We start from the raw sequence: 25,081 nt of genomic DNA on the forward strand, positions 1-25,081 counted from the left end.
AGGTGAGGTCACCTTTTATTCTTTGCATTTGTTTATTCATTCATCCTCCATTTATAACAATAAACAGTAAATGCCAAGTATATTCCAGGCATTGTAAATGGCTGATTTTGAGAGATTAGTCAGAGTTCTTCGGTAAGAAAAATGGCAGATGAGAGGGTAGGAGTGGGAGAGGGGACTCTGTAGGGTGGATAAAGGATTTCAAAGGCCAAGGGCAAGGCAAGGCACAAACTGAAGAGTTGGTGGTTCAGTTTGACCTGAGCAATGACTTCTGAGGCTGGATACCAGTTAAAGCTAGTCAAACAATACAAAATAACTTTTTATTTTATTACTTGATACTCTTTTATGATAGCAGTGAGGTGCTGTAGAAATATTTTAAGTGGGAAAGGGGAAGAATTGTAGTTCTTGGGGAGCATTCTGGTGACAGCTGTGAAACTTGTCAGTCAAAATGGAGTCACTTGTGTTTTTAAAAAATGACAACGACAACAACAACAAAACCCCAAAAGACTCCAACAAATAGAGCTGGGAAAGCCCATGAAGAGCGAGTTCTCATGCATACGTGCTTGATAGCAACAACTATCGCAAAATCCCCTGCAGACACTGAAACTTTTTCAACATCCATTGCAAACTTACACACACAAAAAGTACTTCTGGGCCGGGCGTGGTGGCTCAAGCCTATAATCCCAGCACTTTGGGAGGCCGAGGTGGGTGGATCACGAGGTCAAGAGATCGAGACCATCCTGGTCAACATGGTGAAACCCCGTCTCTACTAAAAATACAAAAAATTAGCTGGGCATGGTGGCGCGTGCCTGTAATCCCAGCTACTCAGGAGGCTGAGGCAGGAGAATTGCCTGAACCCAGGAGGCGGAGGTTGCGGTGAGCCGAGATCGCACCATTGCACTCCAGCCTGGGTAACGAGAGTGAAACTCCGTCTCAAAAAAAAAAAGTACTTCTGGGAGAACATCTGCTCAGCAACTGCCTGCCCGACCTGCAGGCCCACCCTTTGCCACCCTCGGAAGAGAAGCACAGGCAGCTGGGATTGACCCCAGGCGTCACATCTGCCCCTGCCCCGAACAGCCCTAAGTGTGGGATGCTGAGCGGACCTTTGCCTACACCCCAGGGAAAGCCTGAGTGCTCTTCCAGAGTCCCCCGTTAGAAAGTCCCCAGGCTGCTGGGGGCAGTGTCCTGGTGCAGGGCTCTTACCTCCATCTTGCTGTAAATCCAGGGAAGAACTTCTGTCACTTTGGTGTACACACCAGGTTTGTTTCTCTGGCCACAGCCTGTGCCCCAGCTGGTGACACCTGCCAGATACCAGCGGTTGTTCTGCTCGCAGACAAGAGGTCCCCCGCTGTCTCCCTACAGGGGAGAGGGGACCCATGCGCAGGATGGGACACGTGGTCTGTGAGAAGGAAAGGCTGGGGTCCGAACTCCCACCCCAGCCCCAACACCTCAGCCTCCTCCATCTCCAGGGTCCTGCGTCATGAGCCCCACCCACAGGCACCCTCACCTGGCAGGAGTCTCTGCCCCCACGAAGGTCCCCAGCACACATCATCCTTGGGGTAAGGTAACTGTCATAGACCAAGTAGTCATTGCATCTCTTGAAGTCAATGAGGTTGACCTGCACCTCCCGGAGAAAGGGGGATGTCTTGTCTTCAGGAAAGTGGGGGTGGAGGAGACAGAGGATGAGAAGCCAGTGAGATTCTGGATAGCTTCCTGGCCTTCCAGCTGCCACCCCAAGACCCAGATTCACAGCCTCCTGGGAATGGAGGGTGTCATGCCTGTGTCTGGCTCTGACCCAAAGGAAGTCCTCTGTGGTTGGACACCCAGGGCATATGGGCACACATGCCCTCACACAAGACACAGCTCACTGCATGTGAGACAGAGACATCCATGTACACAGACAAACTCACAAGCCTATCAGGCTTCCTGACATTGCCCAGCACTTGCCTACATTCAAAGCACCCTCAGACATATCGCTTTGTTTATTTTTGGAAGTTATGTGCCCTAAATAGAGCAGGTGACATTAATCCATTTACAGGTGGGGAAGCCTGGGGCTGGAGATGTGACCTGTCCACAGTCACACAGGTAGTCAGGTATGGAGTCAAGACGAGAAGGCTGTGCCCAGATCAGTATCACTCTGCCTCATGGAGGGAGGGAAAAGCAGTCCTGATGTGTGGACGTGGCCTGAGTCTAACAGCGGGGTCATCCTTCTCAAAGTAAGCAATCTCACAGGACAAGGCGCTCTGTGATTGGGATAACTTGAAAACAAGACCACTTCATGTTTAAGGCCAGACAAAACCAAGGTCACTGTGCAAAACCACAACACTACCAAACAGCCCCCTCTCCTGGCCAATATGAGTAACTGCTGCTTCCTTACCTCTTAGAGCTTCTAGATAAGAATTTTTTTAATTGAGATAGGGTTCACTCTGTCGCCCAGGCTAGAGTATAGTGGCACGATCATGGCTCACTGTAGCCTCGACCTCCCTAGGCTCAGATGATCCTCCTGCATCAGCCACTCTCGTGGCTGGGACTACAGGCGCACACCACCATGCCCACCTAATTTTTCTATTTTTTGTAGAGATGGGATTTCGTCATGTTGCCCAGGCTAGTCTTGAACTCCTAGGCTCAAGCGATCTGCCCACCTCGGCCTCCCAAAGTGCTGGGACTACAGGTGTGAGCCACCGGACCCTAGATAAGATTATTAAGGTTCCCAATCATAGAGTAACCCCTGCTTCCTGACACCATCCAATTTAGACAAAAGTCCTGCATCTTTGAGCCCTCCCCAAGCCACCCAAATCCTATGAGCAGGCCCCTCTGACACCCTCTTGTGGAGAGGCTCCATGACTCTCCATGGTGTGTTCTCTCTCTCTCATTGCAATGAGTGGTGAATTCAACTACAACAGTTTTCCAGGTGGTCTTGATGGAGGGCAGTGTCACAGTGATTGCACTGGCATACACACCGGTGTCTATATGCACACACATTCACACCCAAGCCCATGAATCTGTATACCCAAACTCATCCACATAGGCCCTCATCTGTACACCCAGACACATTGCTTACACACATACACACATGTATACATGCACTTGCACATGAACACACACATGCAACCAAACAGCTTTGCCTCTTACCATCTGTCTCCCTGGTCTTTCCAAAGCCTGTGATCCAGCAGGTCTCATTGAGACTAAAGGTCTGTCCATGCATGGGGAGGCAGGCAGGGTGGATGTGAGCTGCAACAAGACCTCCAGATGTCACTCAAGGAACAAGGCTGAGACTTTCAGTGGGGGAAGGAAGCAGGGGCAGAACCACTCTGGGGCCAAGGAGGGGGCTCCTAGAACATGAATCCTTGCCTCTGGAGTGGTTCCAAATCCTCCAGAGCCTTAGACTGACCAGACACAAAACTTGATCAATTTATCATAACCCACCAGCCTTCGGAGGCTACCAGAGTCCTCAAAGCCATTCTCATTTCAGTGGTTTCCCTGTGGGCAGATGCGGAAGCTTTGCAAGTTCCCTTGTACAAGCTGCTACTGGGCAGCTGAGGGTCTCTCTCCACCGAGAGTCTCTCCTGATGGAGCCTCTTCCATGTCTTTCCATTAGAGCAAGGAATAGCAGCAGGCTAAGGCGCACATATTATGACTGTGGCATCTCAGTGGTCTGTCCAGCCTGGTCTGGCGAGGGTACCCACGGGTTGCCCAGGGCCTGTGGCTCTCCCTCCAAATATTTGCCCAGGACAAGGTAAGAAATCTCACCAAACAGGAAACACATTCCTAGAGACACAGACCACAAAATCCCTGCTAACTTGGTCCCATACTCAGAAATATTATGTTCAGAAGTTGCCATTACGTATCACTTCATAAGCTCTGAGGACTGGTGTCCCTAGGTGGACCAGGGCATTGACAAAAAAACCCAGTTTGCAAGGGGAAAATATCAGTTGATAGGATGTTTGCAGTATTCTCAACCATTTATTATATTCACTGCAGTATTCTGCACCTAAGACAACGTCTCTCACATATTAAGTGCTCAATAAATGTTTAAAGAGAGAGAGAGAAGGCAGGAAGCGTAGATGGGAAAGATGATTTTAAATTCTTCTCTCATACATTGGAATTAGGCTTTAAACATTGGTGTCTACCCCACTTTTTGGTCTGCTACAGAGTACACAAAAAATAGATGAAGGGATAGCATGCATTATTAACAAAAATGCAAAATAGGATTTCTTTCCTACGTCCCTTTTTGAGATGTAAAGTTTTAAAAACAGGTTAACACTGTTTTATGATCCATTGTTACGTGTTGTCACTGTTTTCTATGGGGGAATTAAATTTATCAGTGAATTTTCACAAGCGAAAGTACTGTGACTTCTAAGTGCTCCACCTGCCAAATGAGTTTAAGAAAATCTGTCCTGATTTCTAAACGAAAAATCAAGACACATATTCTGGCCACAGGACTACATATATCTGAGCTGTGATTCTCAGACTAAGGACCTGCTTCCTGCCCAAAAGCCTATCAGTCAGGAGAGAGACTACTACATTTGAAAAGCATATGCAATGTGCGAATAGCCTTCATTTGGTTTTAGGAATTACGTAATTTGTTTTGGAATTCCAAATAACATTAAGGGGTGGGGGGTGGGGGAGAAGTAAGATGTGGATGTTTAGCCAAATGCAGCCTGGGTTTGACAAGGTGAGAAGGCCTGCTCTGGTCCTGCAGGCTGTGCCCTTCTTGCATGCTGAGCGGCAGGGCAGGAAGCAGCGGGCAGCCCTCACCTCAGCCCTGGGCTCCACAGACAAGGCTGGAGTTGCCGAAGGGCTGGTAGGCATGTCGTGTGGGGGCGTGGCTGCGAGTGGGTGCGACGCTGCGTGGGCATGGTTCTTGGCCCGCGCTGTCCATCCGAGCTCTTCCCAGGGATCCTCCTCCTCACTCCACTCTGATGATCTAACTCCTCTGCCTCATGATAGACACCGCCTCCATAATTAATGGGCAAGGAAACACCAGCTCACAGGCTCAGAGCTCGAGAATGGCTGGGCTAACCAAAGTCCTCCAAGGCTTCCGGAAATCCCGGCATTCCTTTTCCCTTTCCCACCTATATGACCGCTTATGCCAGAGAGCTCTGGCTCCATTCTTCAGGGTCCTGCCTGAGCCCCCTTTCCTTGTCTCCTCCAGTCCTCTCGGGACCCACCTTGGCTATCTGCTGAGCTTCCCCTAGTCTGCCAGGATGATTAGCTGCTCCCGCCTATGCCACCATAGCTCCAGCTCCCCCAAAACATCGCATAATTGGCCTCTACTGGTCGTCTTGGTGTATGTCACCTGTTTTATTTCTATTTGCCACTGTGCTATAGGGCTGACCATATAGTAGGCACATAGTATTTGATAAGTGAACAAATGAGTGAATGGATGAATGAATGAATGAATGAATGAAATCTTGACATCCCCTGGTCGCAGTGATCTTTTGAGAACCTCTGCAGCATTCCCTTTGTGTAGCCTCATTTGGTCCTTAGCAGCAACATCGTAGCAATTAGTTGTTTGAAAGTGTACTCAGTGGCTGGGCGCGGCGGCTCACGCCTATAATCCCAGCACTTTGGGAGGCTGAGGCAGGTGGATCGCGAGGTCAAGAGATCGAGACCATCCTGGTCAACATGGTGAAACCCCGTCTCTACTAAAAATACAAAAAGTAGCTGGGCATGGTGGTGCACACCTGTAGTCCCAGCTACTCAGGAGGCTGAGGCGGGAGAATTGCCTGAACCCAGGAGGCAGAGGTTGCGGTGAGCCAAGATCACGCAATTGTACTCCAGCCTGGGTAATGAGCGAAACTCAGTCTCCAAAAAAAAAAGTGTACTCAGCTTATGTTCTCGACTGCAGGGTGAGCAATTTGCCAGCCCAGAGCTGGCTTGGGAGAGCATTGCTTGAGAATCAGATGGACCTAGTTCTAATCCTGGAGCTACCACCTATCACTTGTGGCCTTGGGTAATTATCTCTCCGTAAAGCTCCATTTCCTCACATGTCAAATGAAGATAATAACATTTACCTGCTCCACAGGGTTGGTTGTGAAGAGTAAATGAAATCACATGTGTAAAATGCCTCCCACAGTGTTTGGCCCCTAGGTGCTCAGTTAATACCAGTGAAAGAATTCGATCTATTGATTAAGATCAGTATCTAAGCCCTGGCTCTGTCATCGATTTGTAATGTGAGACGTGTCATTTGGAGCAAACTTATTTATAACCCTTGGGTGTCAGTTTCCCCAATTATAAAACAGAAGTGCTCCAGATAGAGATCTTTAAGAGTCTTTGACTTCTGCCATGCTGAAGCTTTGGGGGCCGGATGTGAGTTAACAGATGCTGACAAGATCAAGGGCTGCAGAGGGTGCTGGGGCTGGGGCAGAGGTGGGGGGAGTGCAGATTTGCTCACCGGACAGGGGCAGGGGCTTGGATAGCCGCATCAGGGCAATGTCATAGTCGTCCTGCTCATCGGTGTAGTTGCTGTTGATGATGATCTCGGCTATGGAGGCTGCCTTAGGCAGCTGGTGCAGGTTGCTGGTGCCCGCGTACACCTTCCAGCCCTCTAGGATCTTCTCCCGGGTCCTGCAAGAGCCACCAAGGAGTGTGGTCCAGGACCTGCCTGGCAGCATTCACTGGCAGCCTCTGCTGCCTATAAGAGCCATTGCCAGAGGACCAGCTTGGAGGCAGGAGCATGGATAAAATGACCTCTGGAGGACTCCCTCCATCTTATCCCTGGAGTCCAAAGCAATCGCCCAAGCCCTCCAAAACTTATGAGCTTGCAACTCTGCACCTTAGAGTAATAAAGAGGAAAGGATGGGTAAGACCTCTGTGTGGCACTCACCCCCCACTATCTCCTCTGCAAGCCACCAAGGATCAAACAAGAGCCTTTGACTTCTGTCATGCTGAAGCTCTGGGGCCTCGATAGGAACTGACATGCTGACAAGCCTGAGTGCTGCAGAGGGTGCTGGAGCTGGGGGTAGGAGGCACAGATTCACTCACCCAACAGGGTCAAGGGCTTGTACTGATAAGATCTCAGTATTATTATCCTCAGCAAATTCAGACGGGACAAAGTGACACACTGAAGATTCATTACTAGGGAGGCCAGTGCCCCTGAGGCCTGGTCTCAGAGCTGTTTGCTGCCCACCAGCCTGGGCTGTGGGTCCGCAAAGACACTAAGCCAACTGGTGACTATTAGAAGCGGATACAGTACACTCCTTGCAATCCCTAGCCCCCAGTTTCTGGGATAACTTGGCCTCCCCTGCTATGAGTTTCAGTTGCAGGAAGCAGCAGCAAACCCACAGTCTTTTTTCATTTCACCCTGTTCTTCAGGGGCAGGCCCTCAGTCCCTCTTCCTGCCTGCCTCTCTCTCTCTCTCTCTCTCGGGGCCGTCAGTGGGACTTTCTCATCCTTGGGCCTAGCTCAGAACAAACGCCCACAACCCACACACTCAGGACCAAGTGAACGCCCAAACCACACAGTGTCAACTGTCCCATGGGGGCTGGATTCACACCCAGAGACATCAGCCAGCAGTCTGCCCTTCCTCGCGGTCCCCAACCCTGGGCAGTGTCAAATCACCTGCTTCTCAGGCACTTACACAAAGAAGCAGTGGGCGGCAGTGAGCACCCACTGGGCGTCAATGAGCGTGCCTCCACAGATGTGGGTGGTGCCGAAGTGCAGACTCACTTGCCAAGGCCACTTGCTCTCCGAGGCCAGCGCCCCTCCCACGATCCGCCCGGTCATGGCCCTCAGTCCACAGTCTGTGGGAAAGAAGTAGATGTACCACGAACCCTGCTTCTCCCAGGGTTCTTCCCGAGTTCCTGATCAGGATGCCTCTGCCATGCTCCCAGGGCCAGGACAGGCTCAGGCAGCCCCTTCCTGAAAGGCACCCACCCTCCCCTGGATGGACTTTGCTCCCTCATCTGCTACGCTGCAGCAGTTCCTGTGACAGCAGAGCCACCACATGGTGGGGTGGCTTTCTGGGATCATTCAGTGGGAAGTTTGACCCCAGGCAGGTTCCTCTTTCTTCCCCTTCATTCATTCTTTCATTGATTTGGCAAATGCTTTCTCATTGTCCCAAGCTTTGGGCACTGTGCCAGGCACTGGGGTTACGATGGTAAGTGTCAGGACTGCCATTAGGAGCACAGGAATGCAGACCAGTTCTAACATAACCCTGAATTGACAAGCATTGTAATAGGGGTCTCTATTCTTTCTAAACTTAGGAGGAATACACTTCCCCTGTTGCACGGGAGACTCAGGCAGCTTCCTTGGAATAAGAGGTTGCTGGGCTGAGCCCTTACCAGTCAGAAGTAGGGGAAATGTTATCCTGGGCTGCACCAGTGCCTTACAGGGACTCCAGCCCTGAAGCAGGCCTGCTGGCTAAGACACTGCTCCTGACTTGAACCCCACTGCCAAATATCTCCCTTGGAGGGGTCCTGCCCCTCTGCCCTTTACTCCTACATGACACTGGCCACAATCCAAGAAGAAGAGCATCTTACGGGAACACTGGAGAGAGATATACCGCTGGGAAGGGCATTCCGACCTGCAGGGGGAGACACAGAAAGCAGGAAAAGGGCACATTAGCCACCTCCTCCAGAAAGCCTTCCTGATTGACTCCTGCTCAGTTCCCATCCGTTTCCAAGGAAGCTACCCTTTTTACAGGAAGAAGGAGATTCTAAGCTTCTCCTTCCCAGTAGGACATTCTCCCTTCTAGTGCTTTCTCCGAATGGGAGTGGCTTAGCGCGAATCATCTCCACTCTCATCCCCACTACTAGCTTTCTTGTGACAGATTGCAGGCATTGGCCCAGATCCACGTTCTTTGAACTTAGGACTTCATTGTCCCAGCATCTTTTCACAACTGAGCAGATGGCCTGGTGCTCCTCTGACATAGTTCCTCAGTGCAGATGCAGAAACCACCCAGCAGAGCAGGCCTCCAGGGGCAGCGAATTCACGTCCCTTCCCTCATCATGACTCCTTTTGGAGACTGGCCTCTCTCCCCTCTGCAGGGTAAACAGTGCTAGCTGGCAGGACACCCCCAAACCTCCAGTGCTTCCCACATGGCCCTCCCCATCCCTGATGCCTACACCTGGCAGTCCCCTACTGCTGCCCCTCTACCCTGTCCCCAACCCCAGTGACGCTTCTCCCTCCCCAGTCCAGGTGCACTCCTTGCGGCTCTCAGTCCAAACACCTGGCCAACTGGCGGTCCCAAGGTTCATGAATTGCCTCTGATGACCAGGTGAACTCCCAGGGGCGCCCCTGGTCTCTAGTTGCTCTCAGCACTGAGCTTCAGATAAGAATGTTTAAGTCAGGAGGCAGTTTGGTGAATAAGGACTATTTCTGAGATGTCCCTGAACACCCACAGTGGACTCCTGGGGGCTGGATCCTAGAAAAGACAGTGAAGGGGGTTCCCTAACTCAAAGACCCCCTCCCACCCACTCCTTCCCCTGCTCACAAACCGACAGCCTGCCTGCCCACCATACCTGTGGAGGCTTTCCTGGATGGTGGAGTTGTATCTTGAGATTGAGAAGCTGTTGGCAAAATCCCTGTGGGCAACCTCCATTGTCCGGTAAGCACTACGAAGGAGGAGAACGGAGAAGAGTCAGCCCCCTGGAGAAGAGTCAGCCCCCTGGAGACAGACTCACCCCAAGCCCTCCAGCAGGCCTAGAGCCCCACCAGCTCTGCTGACAGAGGCCAGACGGTGATGGTCCGAATGGTGGCCAACTCCAGGCAGCAGTCCAGGCCCAACAAAATGCAGCCCCTCCCACATATTCCACTACTGCCCCCATTGCCCCCAACTACCCCCCAAGACTCCCAGCCCTATGCACTACCCAGCATTTCTCACAGTGTAGACTGCTAGCATTAGCATTACCTGGGCAGTTACTAAGATTAGCAATGCTCCTGAATCAGAAGCTTGGGTGTGGGTCAGCGATCGTTGTTTGAACAGGTTCTCTAGTGATACAGGTGCACGCTCAAGTTTGAGAAACACCAATCTAGCCCTTTTCTATCCAAACTGCGATCTGTGAACAAGCAGCAGCGGCATTGCCCCTGGCCTATTGAATCTGAATCTGCGTTTTAAAAGAATCCCAGATTACTGATCTGTACATTACAGCGTGGGCAGCTCTGGGCAAGCCCACTGGATCTCAGACCACGGTGTGCCTAAGAATCACCTTGGGCAGTTTGCTGAGCAGGTTCATAAGTCCTAATCCCAGAGATTCTGATTCCGAGGTGCATTTTCGTAAGCATGGCAGGTGATTCTAATGTGTTCTACTCTCTGCATGGAATTTACGTATATTTCCAGAACATGGTACACCCCCGCGTGACAGTCTGGCCTGACGCTTTGCTCTGCTGCTCCTCTACCCAGAGGGCCCATCCCTCCGTGATCCGCTCTCTCCTCCAGTGCAGTCAGGAGCCCTCTCCATTATGTACCGTTAGTGCTTCACACAGGTTCTCATCGTACACCTCACATCGTGCTGTGGTTACTGGTTCAAGCCTCTCTCACTGAGCCACACTAGAGGTGCTTCAAGGCGGGGGTTCCTGTCTTATTCCTTTGTGTCCAGGTATTACACAGTTTCTGGCACATAATAAAAGCTCAATGAATGCTCTTTGAGTAAATGACATTCAAACACCTGAATGCCCAAGGGAAGTTCAGGCTTGCATAAGGCCACACAACTCATGGATAAAAGATGTCCATGGTCTTTCATTTGAATCGCTCTGATCTCGCATTCTTGGGTCTGGATAGGCTGAGGCGGGGTAGAGAACTAGTTCTAAAGCCTAACCCCCCATCCCAGGTGTTTTCAGTGCTGCTTCTGTAGAGAACCCACAGTGAGATCTTAAACTCTTCTAGTCACAACCTCGCACACACCGACAAACTGCACCACGACCTAGCTTGAAAACTCAGTGCAAGAGGAAGGATGGAGATGCGTGCCTGGGCTGAAAAACAGACATTCCTTCAAGCGGAAGGTCAATGCTCACCTACTACCATTGCCTGATTGGTTTAAAATCTTTAAAGCCAAAGATCCTTCGGATTTTGCCTGGCCTCACCTGCCCCATTTCATTCTCCATTTGATGAGGTCTGGCTCAAGCCACAATAGCTATAGCTCAATGTCCATTGAAGGGCTTTGCACAACCTGAGCTTCTAGTCCCAGAGATAAGAAGAAAAGACCTGCCCACATGCCTCCCCAAGTCGAAAGACCACAACCACGATCACCGGATGTGATCATGGAAGTGAGGGTGCTTTGATGCGAAGAACCATCTGGGAATCTGATACTATTGTAGATCTATACATCGGTATTTTGGCCTCATGAAAACAATTTGCTCTGGACCCATAGGATCTCAGGGACCCTGACTCTGAATACCTGGAGGGTGTCCGAGGCTAGTGAGATCAGCCCCAGTCCCCACGAGTCTTTTTAACATGACGTTTCTGCAACATGCTGAGACACCTTGCCAAGAACCTGAAGCCTAGACCCTGGGGCAGATTTAGGGGTTACCTCTCAAAGCCCAGCTGCTGGCAGGTCTTCTCTGAGTAGGAGTCATTCCAGTTGCTGCTACAGATGGGAAGCCACTGATGGGAGGACCCAGAGTAGATTTTAAGCAGAGACTTGTCCCAGTCAAACCTCACTGCGGGGCGAAAAAAAAGGCAGAGCAGGTCCTCAGTAGCTAGAAAGCATCAAGCCCCTGGGGGATGAGCTGAGTCAGGCTCTGAGAAGCTCCTGTCCTGACAGCACTCCTTGCTGAGGTCTGGGCAGAGTGCAGGACCGTGGCCTGAGCCCTGGTGGTCAACCAGTACTCAGAAGCCCAGGACACCCACCATGGAGAGAGCCGAGGCAAAGTCACCGGAGTGCTACAGACGGGTACAAACTGTGTATCAGCTCAAATGGGAGCCAATGGACAGGGAATTGATGGGTCTGGATTGCATACACGCACACACACGCAAACACACACACACACACAGATACACACATGCACACACACACGCACACACACGCACATGCACGTGCTCCCCCGTGCCCAGCCCCCTTACCGCAGCCCAGCTCATCACTCTTCAGCTTGCAGTCCACTACCCCGTCACAGCGAACAGCATGCTTGGGACAGCTCTCCCTCTGCTCCTTATACCTGATCCCTGTGTGGCCCCGCCAGAAGCGGACTGGAGAAGAAGAAGCAGACAGTTGGGTCACAGCCAGCCCCACGGGGATGAGACACAGAGCAGCCCAAGGCCCTGGGGGTTCTGAGACACCGACCTGCAATCCCTCTTGAACTCTGGGGCTCTTGTCCCCCATCTGTATGGAGAGAAAGGCTGCTTAGGAATGCTCCGGAATGCTCCAGAAAGCTCCTTCAAGCAGGCAGCACCGGACAGACTAGAGCAGCCAGCGACCCAGAGACAGAGAAAGAGGGAGAGAGAGTGCTGTGGAGATGCGGATTACCTTGGGAACTCCCCTTCCTGCGTGCTGGCCAACGTAGTGGCCAAAGAAACCAATTCCTCCAGTATCCCAGAGCCTCCCTCTCAGAACCCCTCTGCCATCCCATGTTCTCTGTGCTCCGCAGGGGCACAGCAGATAAATTTCTGTCCTCACGGTCACACATGCAACCACTGTCTGTCTGCTCTCAAAGGCGACCATCCTTCCAGCCTCAGAAGCTTCTGGGTTTTTTTCTTCTCTCTCTCCCCTGCACGAGGGACACCCCTGTGCTCAGTTCTTTCCCCATGACTTGTCTTGACGCCTTTAAATGTCTTCTCATTCAATGAGCAATTCGAGGTGGCCGATTCCCACATAGACAAGTTGGGGCTAAAAGAAACAGCTTTACAAGCCATATGTGCAAATCTGCTTCACGATTTCCTCCCTCTCCAGCAGCAATCTCTTTCCAAACCAGGGGCTGTGGGCCCTCCTGCCTGGAGGCACCTCTCCTTGGCTGCCTCACAGTCTCGGGTGCCCCTCCTCCTCCACCAGCTCCTCAGCCCCATGCTTTGCTTTTCCTCCAGGGCCTACTGTGCTCTCCGTCACCCAGAATAAAGGCTGCCTGTGTGTGACTGCTCCTTCCAGGCCCAGACACAAATCCTTCCTAATCTCTTGGGCTGGTCCCTCCTCCCACACCCTGGGCTCTGAACCCCTGGGGAACCCTGGGCAGTCCCCCTTGGAGTGCTCTCGGGGCCCCACGTGGATGTGTAGTGGAGAGGGCACTGGGCTGGGTGGGAAGTCGGGAGGCCTGGGCTATGTGGCTGCTCAGTGACTAGCACGAGTCAAGCCACCTCCCTAGCCCTGGAAGTCTAGAGGCCTCCCTGGCAGAGCTGTTGGGGACTTCAGGAAATGCTGTGAAACTACGCCAAGAGCTTTAGTTCTATTCTGTGAGCCCACCGGTATGTGCCATCTCACCCCTCCATGGGTCATTCCCATGGCTTTCATGGAGCAGTGTGCCCTGTGGTGGGAAAGGGAGGGGTGGCAGGGCAGCAAGTCACAGCAGGCACAGTGCTGAGGCCTTTATGTGCATTGTGACAGTGACCACACCATCTGGTCAGATAGGTGGGAAACTGAGGCTCAGAATGTTAATGGACTTGTCGAATTACCACCACTGGTTGGTGGCAGAGCCGGGGTCTGCGTGGCACTGATTCCTGCTCTGCCAGCACACTGCCCCTCCCTCAGAATCCCCTTCAACAGCCCTGCCTGCAGGCCTTGCCACGTGCTGGTCCACTCCACCCTCCACCACTGGTGCTGCCTCTTTAGCAGAATCCCTACTCTTTGGCCTGGGGTTTAAAGCTCTCGACACCATGGCCCAGCCTTGCTGAACCAGATGGCCCCAGGTCCCTGATTGTGCTTTCTCCACTCTGGTTAGACAGGTCCCTTCCTCTCCCCCATGCTGTCCTTGCCACCTGGCTTCCCACATTTTCTGTGGCTGCTCATCCGTGTGGATGCCCTGCTGGGCATAATTGCTGTCCTACCTTCCAGGTCTTCATCTGGTCCCACAGCCACAGGGAGCTATCCCCTGCATCCACCCACACAGCTGTCACCCCCTCCTCACAGTCACACTCAAATGCATTTGCCCTTCATAATTTCCAGCTATTCCCCCAGGAGACTGTAATCTTCCTGAGGACAGGACCGAATAATGTACATGCACATTTGTGATGCCTAAAGTTTCCCACTGTGCTGGGCTCACCTGGGCAGAGAGCTCTGGGACATGTCCTGGGCATCTTTGCTGAAGACAGCAGGGAGATTGAGGGGGCCTGAACCCCTGAACTCTGAGCATATCATCCCACTGACTGAATACCCTTGACAGGTTTTTTTCCATCAGTGTTTTCATGTGTGTTTTTAAATAGCTAGTATTTTTTAGATTTTATTCCAGGAATTGTGCTGTTGTCTTATTTATTCCTTATGATCTAGTGAAGTTGGAATGAGATCTTAGGGGGCACATTGTCAATGGAAGGAATGAATGAACTTGGCCTCATCAGAAGGTGCAGAAACTGAGCTCAGGGTGGTTAACTACCTTGCCTAAGTACGCTGCGTAGTAAGTGGCACAGATGAGACCCAAGCCCAGACCCTGACTTCCACCCTCTTAACCTGGACACTCCAAAGGGGCCCAGAGGCAGCACAGTCCAAGGCCATTTGCAAGAGTGTCCCTCTCTGGACACAGTAGCCAGGTGAGTGGGTGGTCCCCACACCTGTCCCCCCCACCTGCCCCCATCCCTGGGTCCCCTCTGCCGGTGGTGCCTAGAACCCACCCCTGCACCCTCCATTCAACTCACAGAGGATGATGAGCGACACCACCAGGGCGATGAGGAGGAGCACGCACCCGATGAGCGGCAGCCGCTTCTGGCCCTCCCGCCAGGTGAACTTGGGCAGGCTGGTACCTGGTAGCAGGGTGGCAGCAGGGGAAGGTGAGGCTGAAGAGGAGTCCGACCAGGTGGAGAGGGGAGGGGAAACAAGGCTGGCCCAGGAGGGCCCTGTGAGGACCACTCCGCCCCAGAAGTTGGAATGAGATTTTATGGGGCACATAATCAACAGAATGATTTAATGAATTTTGTCCCATCTGAAAATGTGGAAACTGAGCTCACCCTGCCTGGTACCAGCAGCCGGCTTTTACTGTTCTTTCCTGGGCCAGCCAGGCACTTTGCCTGTGTTCTCTCACTTAATTCTCACGGCAACTTCATGAGCAGCGTCTTATTAGGCTCATTTTATAGATGGGGAAACTGAGGGTCATGGAAGTGAAATCACTTGCCCAGGGTTACTTGGTGAGTTAGTGGCAGAGTAGGAATTCCAAGCACCTCACCCGCCCCAGAGAGGGCAGGACTGTGGGATGGGCCCCAAACTTCACATGATCCTCCAAAGCCAGGTATCATCCTGGATGATACTGGCCTGTGTGTACTGTGGTGGTGGAGACAGTCTGAATTCTGGGATGGGAGCAGGGCAGCGTTGGGGTGGGCAGGAACACTGATTCCTTAAGGACGGACCCAGTCCCCGAGGCCTATTCGACCTCTCTGACTCCCTAGTAGCCGAACCATGCAACCCACAATTTGGAAGAGTGGGGATGGATGTATGCGCCTGGTCAGAATCTCTCCTTTTCCTCCGCCACCCACAGATGGGCCCGCTGATCATGACCTTGCCCCACCGCAGACCCCAGCTTCTTAGGCAGACACGCAGGACGGTGTAAGGAGAGAATGCTATGACTAACCGCAGGACCTTGCTATTGAAATCAGCGCTCTGATCTGGGTTGTGCAGACTCCAAGGTGACATGCTTTCGTTGGTCCTGGCTTCTTTTGCTCCTAATTTTCACCTACCCCTTTTGCTCCTAATTTTCCACTGTCTCCGGTTTTCATATGTTTCCTTTTTCCCTCACCCCCCAGGTCCCTCACTGCCCACCCCTGCTACCTCCCCTCCCACGAATTGTTATCTGCTATGAGGAGCAGATCACATCGGCTCTGACAGTTACTCCCTGCCCGTGGGCTGCTTCCCATCTCTCTTGCCTTCCCTGCAGCGTCCCCCTTACCTGGGCTCTCCCTGGTGGCCCTGGTGGCTGGTGCTGACCTGGCAGGAGATGTTCGGATGGGTACAGCCCCCACTGGTGTTGCTCTAACAAGGTACACTCTGGATGGGGAGGTTGTCACAGAGGCTGACCTGGCGGATGAGGACCTGCTGGATGAGGATCTGGAAGCTGATGCCTGAGCTGGAGATGCCCGAGCTGGAGGTGCTCGGGCTGGAGATGCTCGGGCTGGAGGTGTCCCCGCTGGAGATGCCTGGCCTGGAGATGCCTGGCCCGGAGGTGTCCCCGCTGGAGGTGCCTGGGCTGGAGACACCCGGGCTGAAGATGTCCTTGCCGGAGATGCATTCTGAAAGCAGATGGAAGAGCATCCCTCAGGCTGCTCCCCTGCCAACCCACCCCAGCCCTCAGCTGTGCTGCACTAGGAGATGAATGCTCTGGGGCAGCAGCTAGAGGTTGAGCAAAGCCCCCCGTTCAAGGAAGCATCTGAGAGAAGGACTGTGTCCAAGGATAGAATGAAAGCTCAAAGACCCTGCTGTCTCCCAGCTCCCCTAGGGGCTCCCCTGCCACATAGGACTCACAGAGCTGGGTGGAGGGCAATGGGCCATGAGCCCGGGGATTGGGGGTCACCCGCTTAGGCTACGCACGTGTAGGAAGGGTCAAAGGAAGAGGTTGCTGGGCTGGTCACTCACTCGGAGACCTCAGATCAAGGGAATGTGGTCCGTTATGGGGAAAGTAAAGACCCCTCTGCCCCATTCCCTTCCACCTCCTGCATCCTCATCCTTTTCTTTCATGTATGTGTGTTAGATAATAAAATACTGTTCTTACTATGAGCTGTAATCAAAAAGTGTGAAAAGCACTAGCTAAGAAAATCCCTGACCTGCCACCGGAAGGGGCTGAGAGTCAGCATGAGCTCATCAGAGGGAGAAAAAGAATGCTGGACAAAGGCCAGACTAAGATCCTTCCGTAACATGGACAAGCCTCAGCTGCCGAAGACCCTGCCCTTCCCTCTGGTGGTGGCCTGGGCCTCAGCCCCTGCCAGGGATGCTGGCATTGTGGCATTTCCACCGGCCTGCCTGATCTCCCTCCCTATTTTGTGCACACTCTGAGTCTTCCCCAACTTCAGAGGGAATTCCCATAAGCTGGGACAATAAAATACTAATCACTCATGTGCATATAGCACTTTAGAGTTTATAATAAACTTTCACGTCTGTGGCCTCACGAGGTGCTCACCACACCCCTGGGAGGTTGGTACTCTTGGAAGCCCATTTTACAGATAGGGAAGCCAAGCCTCAGATCTCAGCTTGCAGAATCACAGAGTCAGTGTTCTACCCCCATGCCTATTTGCCTCTGAGTCCCCTGCCCGTCTTAAGTCAGAAGAGCTTCCTGGCACAGTCCTCGTGAGCCACACATACAGAGTGCTCATTCTGCCTTTGTGAGATTGGTTAAGAATGGGGCCCCGGGGCCTGCAGGGCCTGGAACATCTTGGGATCCCGGGAATAGGGCCTGGCGTTACTGTAGGGGTCTTGGTCTTGTAGTACTTTCCCGTGTGACCCATAGTTGGGCCCTATGACCTGCCAATACCAGGAGGTGCCTAGTGGTCCGGAGCAGCGGGGTCAGGTGGGTCTTCTGGTGCTCCGGCTTGGAGAGACCAGGTTGGAATTTGGCCTGCCTCTAAGGTGGCTGGATGCCCCAGGCAAGTGACTTCACTCTTTACATCTCAGTTTCCTATCTGTAAGCTAGAGAGAAGCACCTTGCTTCCTGGTACTGGAGCCACAAATCTTACCTGTAAAATGCCCCACACACAGTGAGGGTGTGGTGAGCAGCAGCTGTGATGATGGGGTTTTGTCTGATTTTTGAGTCTTGCTCTGTCACCCGGGCTGGAGTGCAGTGGCATGATCTTGGCTCACTGCAACCTCCGTCTCCCGGGTTCAAAGCTATTCTCCTGCCTCAGGCTCCCAAGTAGCTGAGACTACAGGTGTGCTCCACCGTGCCTGGCTAATTTTTCTTTACTTTTTTCTTTCTTTCTTTCTTCTTTCCTTCTTTCTTCTTTCTTTCCTTCCTTCCTTCTTTCTTCTTTCTTTCTTTCCTTTTTTTTTTTTTTTGAGATGGAATTTCGCTCTTGTTGCCCAGGTTGGAGTGCAGTGGCACGATCTTGGCTCACTGCAACTTCTACCTCCTGGGTTCAAGCAATTCTTCCGCCTCAGCCTCCAGAGTAGCTGGGATTACAGGCATGCACCACCACACCCAATATGGAATGTGTATTGAAACAGAGATCCAGGCAGGTTAAGAACATGCACCACTACACCCAACATGGAGTTTCTCCATGTTGGTCAGGCTGGTCTCCAACTCCAGGGCTCAGGTCATCCACCCGCCTCGGCCTCCCAAAGTGTTAGTATTACAGGCATGAGCCAGCTCCAGCTAATTCTTCTACTGGAATCTCCCCCTATTGCTCAGGCTGGAGTGCAATGCCATGATCTTGGCTCACTGCAACCTCTGCTGGGTTCAAGGGATTCTCCTGCCTCAGCCTCCCGAGTAGCTGGGATTACAGGCACCCACTACCACACCTGGTTAGTTTTTGTATTTTTAGTAAAGATGGGGTTTCATCATGTTGGTCTGGCTGGTCTCAAACTCCTGACCTCAAATGATCCACCTGCCTCAGCCTCCCAAAGTGCTAGGGTTACAGGCATGAGACACCATACCCAGCTGATAGTGGAGTTTTGTTTGTTTGTAAGAGTGTTGGGCTTACTATGGAAAAATCTGTTTGAATATGATTGCCTCCACTCCCAGCTGCACTTCCTGGGCAAGTGACATAATCCTTCAGAGCCTGATTCCACACGTGTAAAACGGGCAGATCTTACCTCCTTCACCCCCCTAAATAGGTGATACACATGAAAGAGCCTGGTCTATAAATGTGTGTCAAAACATGATAAAGATAACAGCCCACTAGCACTTTACCAGATCCCATTCCAACCTCTTAAAAGCTCTTTGTAGTTGGTACAGATAGCCTCATTTTATAGGTATTGAAACAGAGGTCCAGGCAGGTTAAGAACATGCCCAAATTCACACACCAGGTAAGTGACAGCTCAGATTCTAACCAGGCCTGCTAGGAGCAAGGAGGGTCTTGGCCTACAGTATCACAAATGTCCACGGGACCTACCTGTGTCTCTTCGGGGCATGCACGTGCAGTTTTGCACCATTATGTGGTTTGATTCTCACAAGTCCCTCGGTTAGCAAGCTGGGCAGGAATGAGGACCTGGGGCTCAGAGAGACTCAAGAGCCCACCTCACCCCCGAATGAGCTGGTGGTCTTTAGGAACTCTAGCACACTCTTCTGATTCTCAGGCAGCTCACGCTGAACAGGACCCTGCCATCCAGCCCCGGCTGCCTCCTTATGAAGAGACCCAGAGGAAAATGGGTGGGCAGGTGTGGGGAGGGAGCTGGGGAAAGCTGCAAAGCTAGAGCAGTGGAAGCGAGTCAGACCAGAGAGGGAACTGGCGGGGAGGGGACACGGTGGAAAGCCAGGAGCTGCAGAAGGGGTGATACAACCAAAAATGGGATGGGGGCCCTGCATGCCCTGAGTCTGGGGGCATCTAGCCCTGGTCTTGGTGGAGGTGAGTACTCTGCTGTCAAAGCCTGGGAGGCAGGTGGAAAGTGGCTGGCCCCCCAGACCAGGGCAAGAGGAGAGTCCTGGAACCTCAAGACCTGAAAGAGAACTGCCCATGAAGAGAACTGAGTCCCAACAGGGACATCAGGGTGGAAGGGCAGCCCCAGACCAGAGAGCAGCATCCAGAGTGAGGCCCCTGCTCCACCCTCTGACCCTGACCCTCACCCCAAACCCTCCCAGACATCAAGAAGACGTCTCATCTTTGGGGATCATCAGAATAAGAGATTCCACACCAACCTTCTTTAGGCACTTCATAGCCTGCTGCCCCATGCTACTGGAAGTTCTTCCTGATGTCTAACCTATTAATAGCACTAACTCATTTCCTTTCCCCAATTCTTGGAGAACAAGTGCTGAGACTGTAGCCTCCCACCAGAGGTCTGACTTCCCCCTCAGAGTAGAGGCCTTGAGCAGATGGGGGATGGGGAGGGGAGGAGAGGGTTTTTTTCCTTTGAAACGGAGTCTCACTCTGTCACCAGGCTAGAATGCAGTGGCGCAATCTTGGCTCACTGCAAACTCCGACACCCAGGTTCAAAGTGATTCTCCTGCCTCAGCCTCTCGAGTAGCTGGGACTATAGGCACTTGCCACCTCACCCAGCTAATTTTTGTATTTTTAATAGAGACAGGTTTTCACCACGTTGACCGGGATGGTCTCGGTCTCTTGATCTAGTGATCCACCTGCCTTGGCCTCCCAAAGTGCTGGGATTACAGGCGTGAGCCACCGCTCATAGCCGAGACTTCTTATCCAAGGTTCCAAGCTACAAGGAACAGAACCATGACCAGAGCCCAAGCTTCCCAAATCCTGGCCTTTGGCAGTGGACCAAAGACTGGGGAGTGGAAGTGAAATGACTTGACGTGTCCCGGCGTTTCCACGACCTGCCTGCAGACCAAAGGCTTCTCGGCCTGCTCAGGGGCAGATGCACAGGGTGGAGCAGGGAAGTACGCTCAACTCTGAGCCACATCCCTGGCCTAACCTTGCCAACCATTCTTTCCTGGCCCTGCCTCTCCTCCCCACCTACCCCTGGGGAGGTCTCTGAGGTTACCCGCTGCAGTAGCACAGCTGTAAGCCCTTACCAGGCCATGGAACCGGCCCACACCCCAGGCAATCACCGCTACCACCTGGCTGTGCCTCTGCAGCTCACCCAAGGCTTGTTCAGGACCCTCCAGACATTCTGGGGCAGGAGGCAGCATGGCAGGAAGGCAGGGCAGGGGTCCACAGGAAGGTGGTGAGGGACAAGTCAGGGAGGGCTAACAGAGCAGCCCCTGGCTCTGGGAGTCTTTCCAAAGCCTGTCCCTGGACAGACGTCTATAAGAATTATTACTCCCACTTTACAGACTGAGAAGTAGAGGCCCAAAACATTTGCGTGCTTTGCCCAAAGTTGTTCAGGCCCGTCTTAAGGCAGAGGAGGGACTAAGACCCAAGGCCCTCTGCTTCCAGCCCAGTGTTCTCAATACCACCTCTCCCAGGGGTAGATCCCCCCTACTCTGAGAGGTGAATGCGACATTTTTCGGGTTTTCAGGTGCAGACTCTGCCCCTTAGGTTGTTACCTGGTGGGGACGGTAGTAAGTTAGCCAGCCCCCGAGTATGTCCGACCCCTGGCCTCTCCTGGACCTTTTGGGGGTCCAGCCAGTGATGCCAGGGAGAGGGCGTCTGTCTTTGCTGAGTGATCTGGGCTCATGGCTGCTTCATGTCAGTGGTTATGGGGCTGCCGCTGTGGATTGAGCCCCAGGCTCTGCATAATGAGGGTTCTCCAGCCATAAGCAGCAGCCTGAACTTGGGGAATATGCATCTCAGGTCCCACAGAGCCTGGGCTTGCAATGTGAATGACCCTATAAAAAGCTCACCCGCTAGTCCCGAAGAACATCCAGCAGGCAGCAGCGGTAATGACGAGATGACATATCTTCATGGCCTGAGGGCAGGGGCCTTAGGGTCCCTTTAAGTCCAGTTTAAGCCGACTGCCCCTGGGCCATCCCTTTGTAAAGCTACCACCGGGGCTGGATATATCACAGGCTGGCAGAACTGGAAGGTCTCCTGTAGTCCCAGCTACTTGGGAGGCTGAGGTGGGAGAATGGCTTGAGGCCAGGAGCTTAAGACCAACCTAAGCAACATAGCAAGACCCATCTCAAAGACAAATAAGGAAAAGAAAACCTACCCAAACCCTTTATGCTATCGATGAGGCAATGAAGGCCCAGAAACGCTGTGTGACTTGCTCACGGTCACACAGCCAGCTGGCGACAGTGCCAATTCTAGAACCCTGATCTTCTGGCTCCCATCCTTGGGCTGTTGCACAACACTCTGCTCTCCCCAATCTGTCCCTTCCCAGCCCCCATGAGCAAGGATGTCCCTTCCCAGACAGAGGCCCTCATGGCAGTGTCTCCTTCCCAGTGACACTGGGCATCATAGGGTGGGCACAAGGAGACCATGGGCCAACAACCCAGCACTCTGGGCTAGACAGGAAGAAACCCCCCTCCCTAATCCCTTCTGGAAGCACTGGGGGCACTAGGAAAGATCAGGAGCTCTCTTTGACAGAGCCTAAAAATCCTCCTCGCCTGCTGGGAACCTGGGAGTCCTTGGGCTGTGGCAGGGGAGGCCTGACCCCTTCCCAGCGAGGGCTGGGCAGGACTGGGTGACTTCTTTCCCTTCCTCACTGCTAGACCCAGGCTTCACTGTACCTCCAGGTACCCAGCGCCTTTCCTACCCTCCCCCTCCCTGAACCCAGAGAAACTCCACAAATATAGGCTCCTCTCAGAACACAGGCATCTTCCCTACTCGCTCCTCACCCACCACCACCAGCATCCCCAGCACACACGAAGTGCACCCCTTAGGGACTCGGGTCAGCCCTTGAGGCAGACAGAGCTCCAGAAGGGGCCAGAGCCACAGGGCCGGCCTTGTCCTGGGGGTGGGAGGCACGGGGAACCTCACTTCTGTTCCTAGCCAGCCCTGTGACCTTGGGGACTGTCATGTCCTCCTGTGGGTCTCAGCTCCCTTATCTACGAAATAAGGGTGTTGGACAATTTCAGCAATTTTCAAACGGGGTTCCACAGAGCATTTCGGTTTCCATGGAGGTAGCTTGGAGACCAGCTCCTGGGGACTGTGGTGGGCTCTGAGCCCTCACCCTGCATCAACAGAGAAGATTGACCTTCCAGTTTCACACAGTGGACTCCACATAACGTTCATTGGAACAAAAGCGGCAGCTGCTACAAAGAACTTGAAAGTCACCGGCCAGGGTAAGTGTTGACATCCATCTAGGTGATGATGCCTCCTGTGCACATGAAAAAAGTCTGGGGGAGCCCTGTTAGACCAGAGTCAAGACGCCTTCTTGTTCATTCGTTCATTCATTCATTCTTTCGTTCATCAAATGCTGTAAAGAACACGGAGTGCCCACTATCGCCAAACAAATATTTGATTGCCCAGAAACTTGCTGCCTCAGTTTTTCCCTGTCCGTGCCTTCTCTTGCTGCCAGTCCTAGGGTAGGGACACGCTCAGTGCTGGTACATAATGGGGGCCCCTCTAAAGCTTGGGTGATGCTTCCCTACTAGAGGAACCAGCCCCCATCTGGTGCTGTCAAGGCCTCCACTTGACTGCTGAGGCCGGAGTTCCCTGTGGTGGCTTCCCCTGTGCCTGCACCACCAGTGCCCTGCCCACTTGGCCAGGCGCATCCATCCTCATCATTGCTATACCAAGAGGAAGCTGTTTTGCCAAAACAAGACACTTAAGCTAAGTGGCCATTGTTACATCAGTCGTCCTTCCCACCCAGCTCCTCAGCCCAGGGCCTAGTACACACACTCCCACACACTTCCACTCACATTTGCCAAGGCTCAGGGGACAATGCAGGGGAAGGCAGGGTGGCTGTGCCAAGGGAGGTCTGCTCTGCACCCATGACAACATGAAATAGAGGACAAGGCGAGGGCCACATACCTGCAGCGGCAAAGGACAGGCGCCAGAGTCCTTGGGGTGCCTGGGGCTGGGAGATGGCAGAGTGACTGGAGCCTGCGAGGGAGCTATCTCAGGAACCGCCCAGCCCCCTCTGGAAAGGGTGCCTCATCCTGGACCAGCACTGGGCCCCCGGGTGGTTCTCACCAGTCCCTAGCACCTGTGGCCTTGAGCTGATTTGGAACCTGTTCCACTTGAAGAAGGCCCAACGTAAGAAAATCCACTCCACAAAGGAATATTGCTTCATCAATGGGTCTACTTCAGTCTTTCTTTAATCAACATCACACTTGTCTAAGAATTTAAAACGTGACCCACTTTGAAAAAGCACAAAATATGCACTGTCAAGAACAAATGGACATATCTGGTGTGGCGTACCTGTCGTCCCATTCTGTCATTCCGGACGATCAGGGAACCAGAAAGGAGCCTTGGGGCAGCAGGGGCGGGGGGGATCTGTCTAACCCTCTTCTTTGGTAGGTAGGAAGCTGATACATGGGGGAAGAAGATATTTGTTGAAATTTATAGGAACCAGCACCAAATTCTACACAGTGGTGATAAATCTCAACATTCTGTGACTCTCTCTCTCTCCCTCTCTCTCTCTCCCTCTCTCTCTCTATCTATCTCTATGCCAGATGCTATTCTAAATCAGCCTTACTATGGGAAAGACGCTATTTTGAGATTCCTTGAGGTAGGTATTATTAAAGTAAGATTAGCCTAAATCTGCCTCCTTACATATTTTAAGTTCGGATCAAAAGGTTTCTCTGTACATAGTAAACTATAACTCAACTGGATGTGTAAACAGACTGTAACCTACTCTTGTTAATAATCGCCAAGTTTTACCCAATCAAAGGCAACTGACTATTCAAAATGTGTTCAAATAAGGCTGTTTCTGTATCTTACTTCCGTTTTCCACCCTTGCCTTTTTCTGTCCGTAAATCCTCTCCAACCACGCAGCTGTGTGGGAATCTCTCTGAATCTATTCTTCAGTGGACTGCTCCATTTGAGAATCATTCTTTGCTCAGTTAAACTTTGTTCAATTTAGTTTGTCCAATGTTTTTCTTTTGATGGTAGTATTATTATTCCATTTTACAGATGAAGTAACTAAGGTACAAAAAGGCGAAGTGGCTTGCCCAAAGCTGATGGGGAATGTGGTCAGTTCTCTGTCCAACACAACATGAAACTTTCTTTGAATATCAGAAGCTGAGCTCCTTCTCCGCCTCTTTTCCAAGATCTTTCTGAAGATCCAGCAGCTGCTAGAGGAGTGCCATCAGGCTCCAGCCCACTGGCCACCATTTTCCTGATGACATTTTGGAGTTGAGGGACAGAAATCACAATGCATCTCTCTGCAATAAAGCCCTCAGGGAGAAGGCACAAGCTCAGGTGGCCAGCTTCTCCCAGCCCACTCCTATTTAATCATTTTTTTTTTTTTTTTTTTTGAGATGGAGTCTCATTTGTTGCCCAGGCTGGAGTGCAATGATGTGATCTCAGCTCACCGCAACCTCTGACTCCCAGGTTCAAGCAATTCTCCTGCCTCAGCCTCCTAAG

The 25,081-nt window shown here is 52.3% G+C and overlaps 1 protein-coding gene across 1 annotated transcript in view; it reads right to left on the bottom strand.

The window, feature by feature from the left end:
- Positions 1-25,081, bottom strand: part of TMPRSS13 (transmembrane serine protease 13) — a 29,156-nt gene that overhangs the window by 2,130 nt on the left and 1,945 nt on the right. The window contains exons 2-12 of the mRNA XM_039471523.2: positions 15,952-16,291; positions 14,711-14,815; positions 12,002-12,124; positions 11,469-11,598; positions 9,462-9,554; positions 8,481-8,524; positions 7,580-7,742; positions 6,395-6,567; positions 3,130-3,228; positions 1,505-1,647; positions 1,201-1,353 (exon numbers count right to left, since the gene is read on the bottom strand). Of these exons, the coding sequence (XP_039327457.1) occupies positions 1,201-1,353; positions 1,505-1,647; positions 3,130-3,228; positions 6,395-6,567; positions 7,580-7,742; positions 8,481-8,524; positions 9,462-9,554; positions 11,469-11,598; positions 12,002-12,124; positions 14,711-14,815; positions 15,952-16,291 (1,566 nt within the window). The remainder of the gene's footprint in view (positions 1-1,200; positions 1,354-1,504; positions 1,648-3,129; positions 3,229-6,394; positions 6,568-7,579; positions 7,743-8,480; positions 8,525-9,461; positions 9,555-11,468; positions 11,599-12,001; positions 12,125-14,710; positions 14,816-15,951; positions 16,292-25,081) is intronic.

This window comes from Saimiri boliviensis, chromosome 6 (assembly GCF_048565385.1).
Source record: "Saimiri boliviensis isolate mSaiBol1 chromosome 6, mSaiBol1.pri, whole genome shotgun sequence".
Classification (NCBI taxonomy): Eukaryota; Metazoa; Chordata; class Mammalia; order Primates; family Cebidae; genus Saimiri; species Saimiri boliviensis.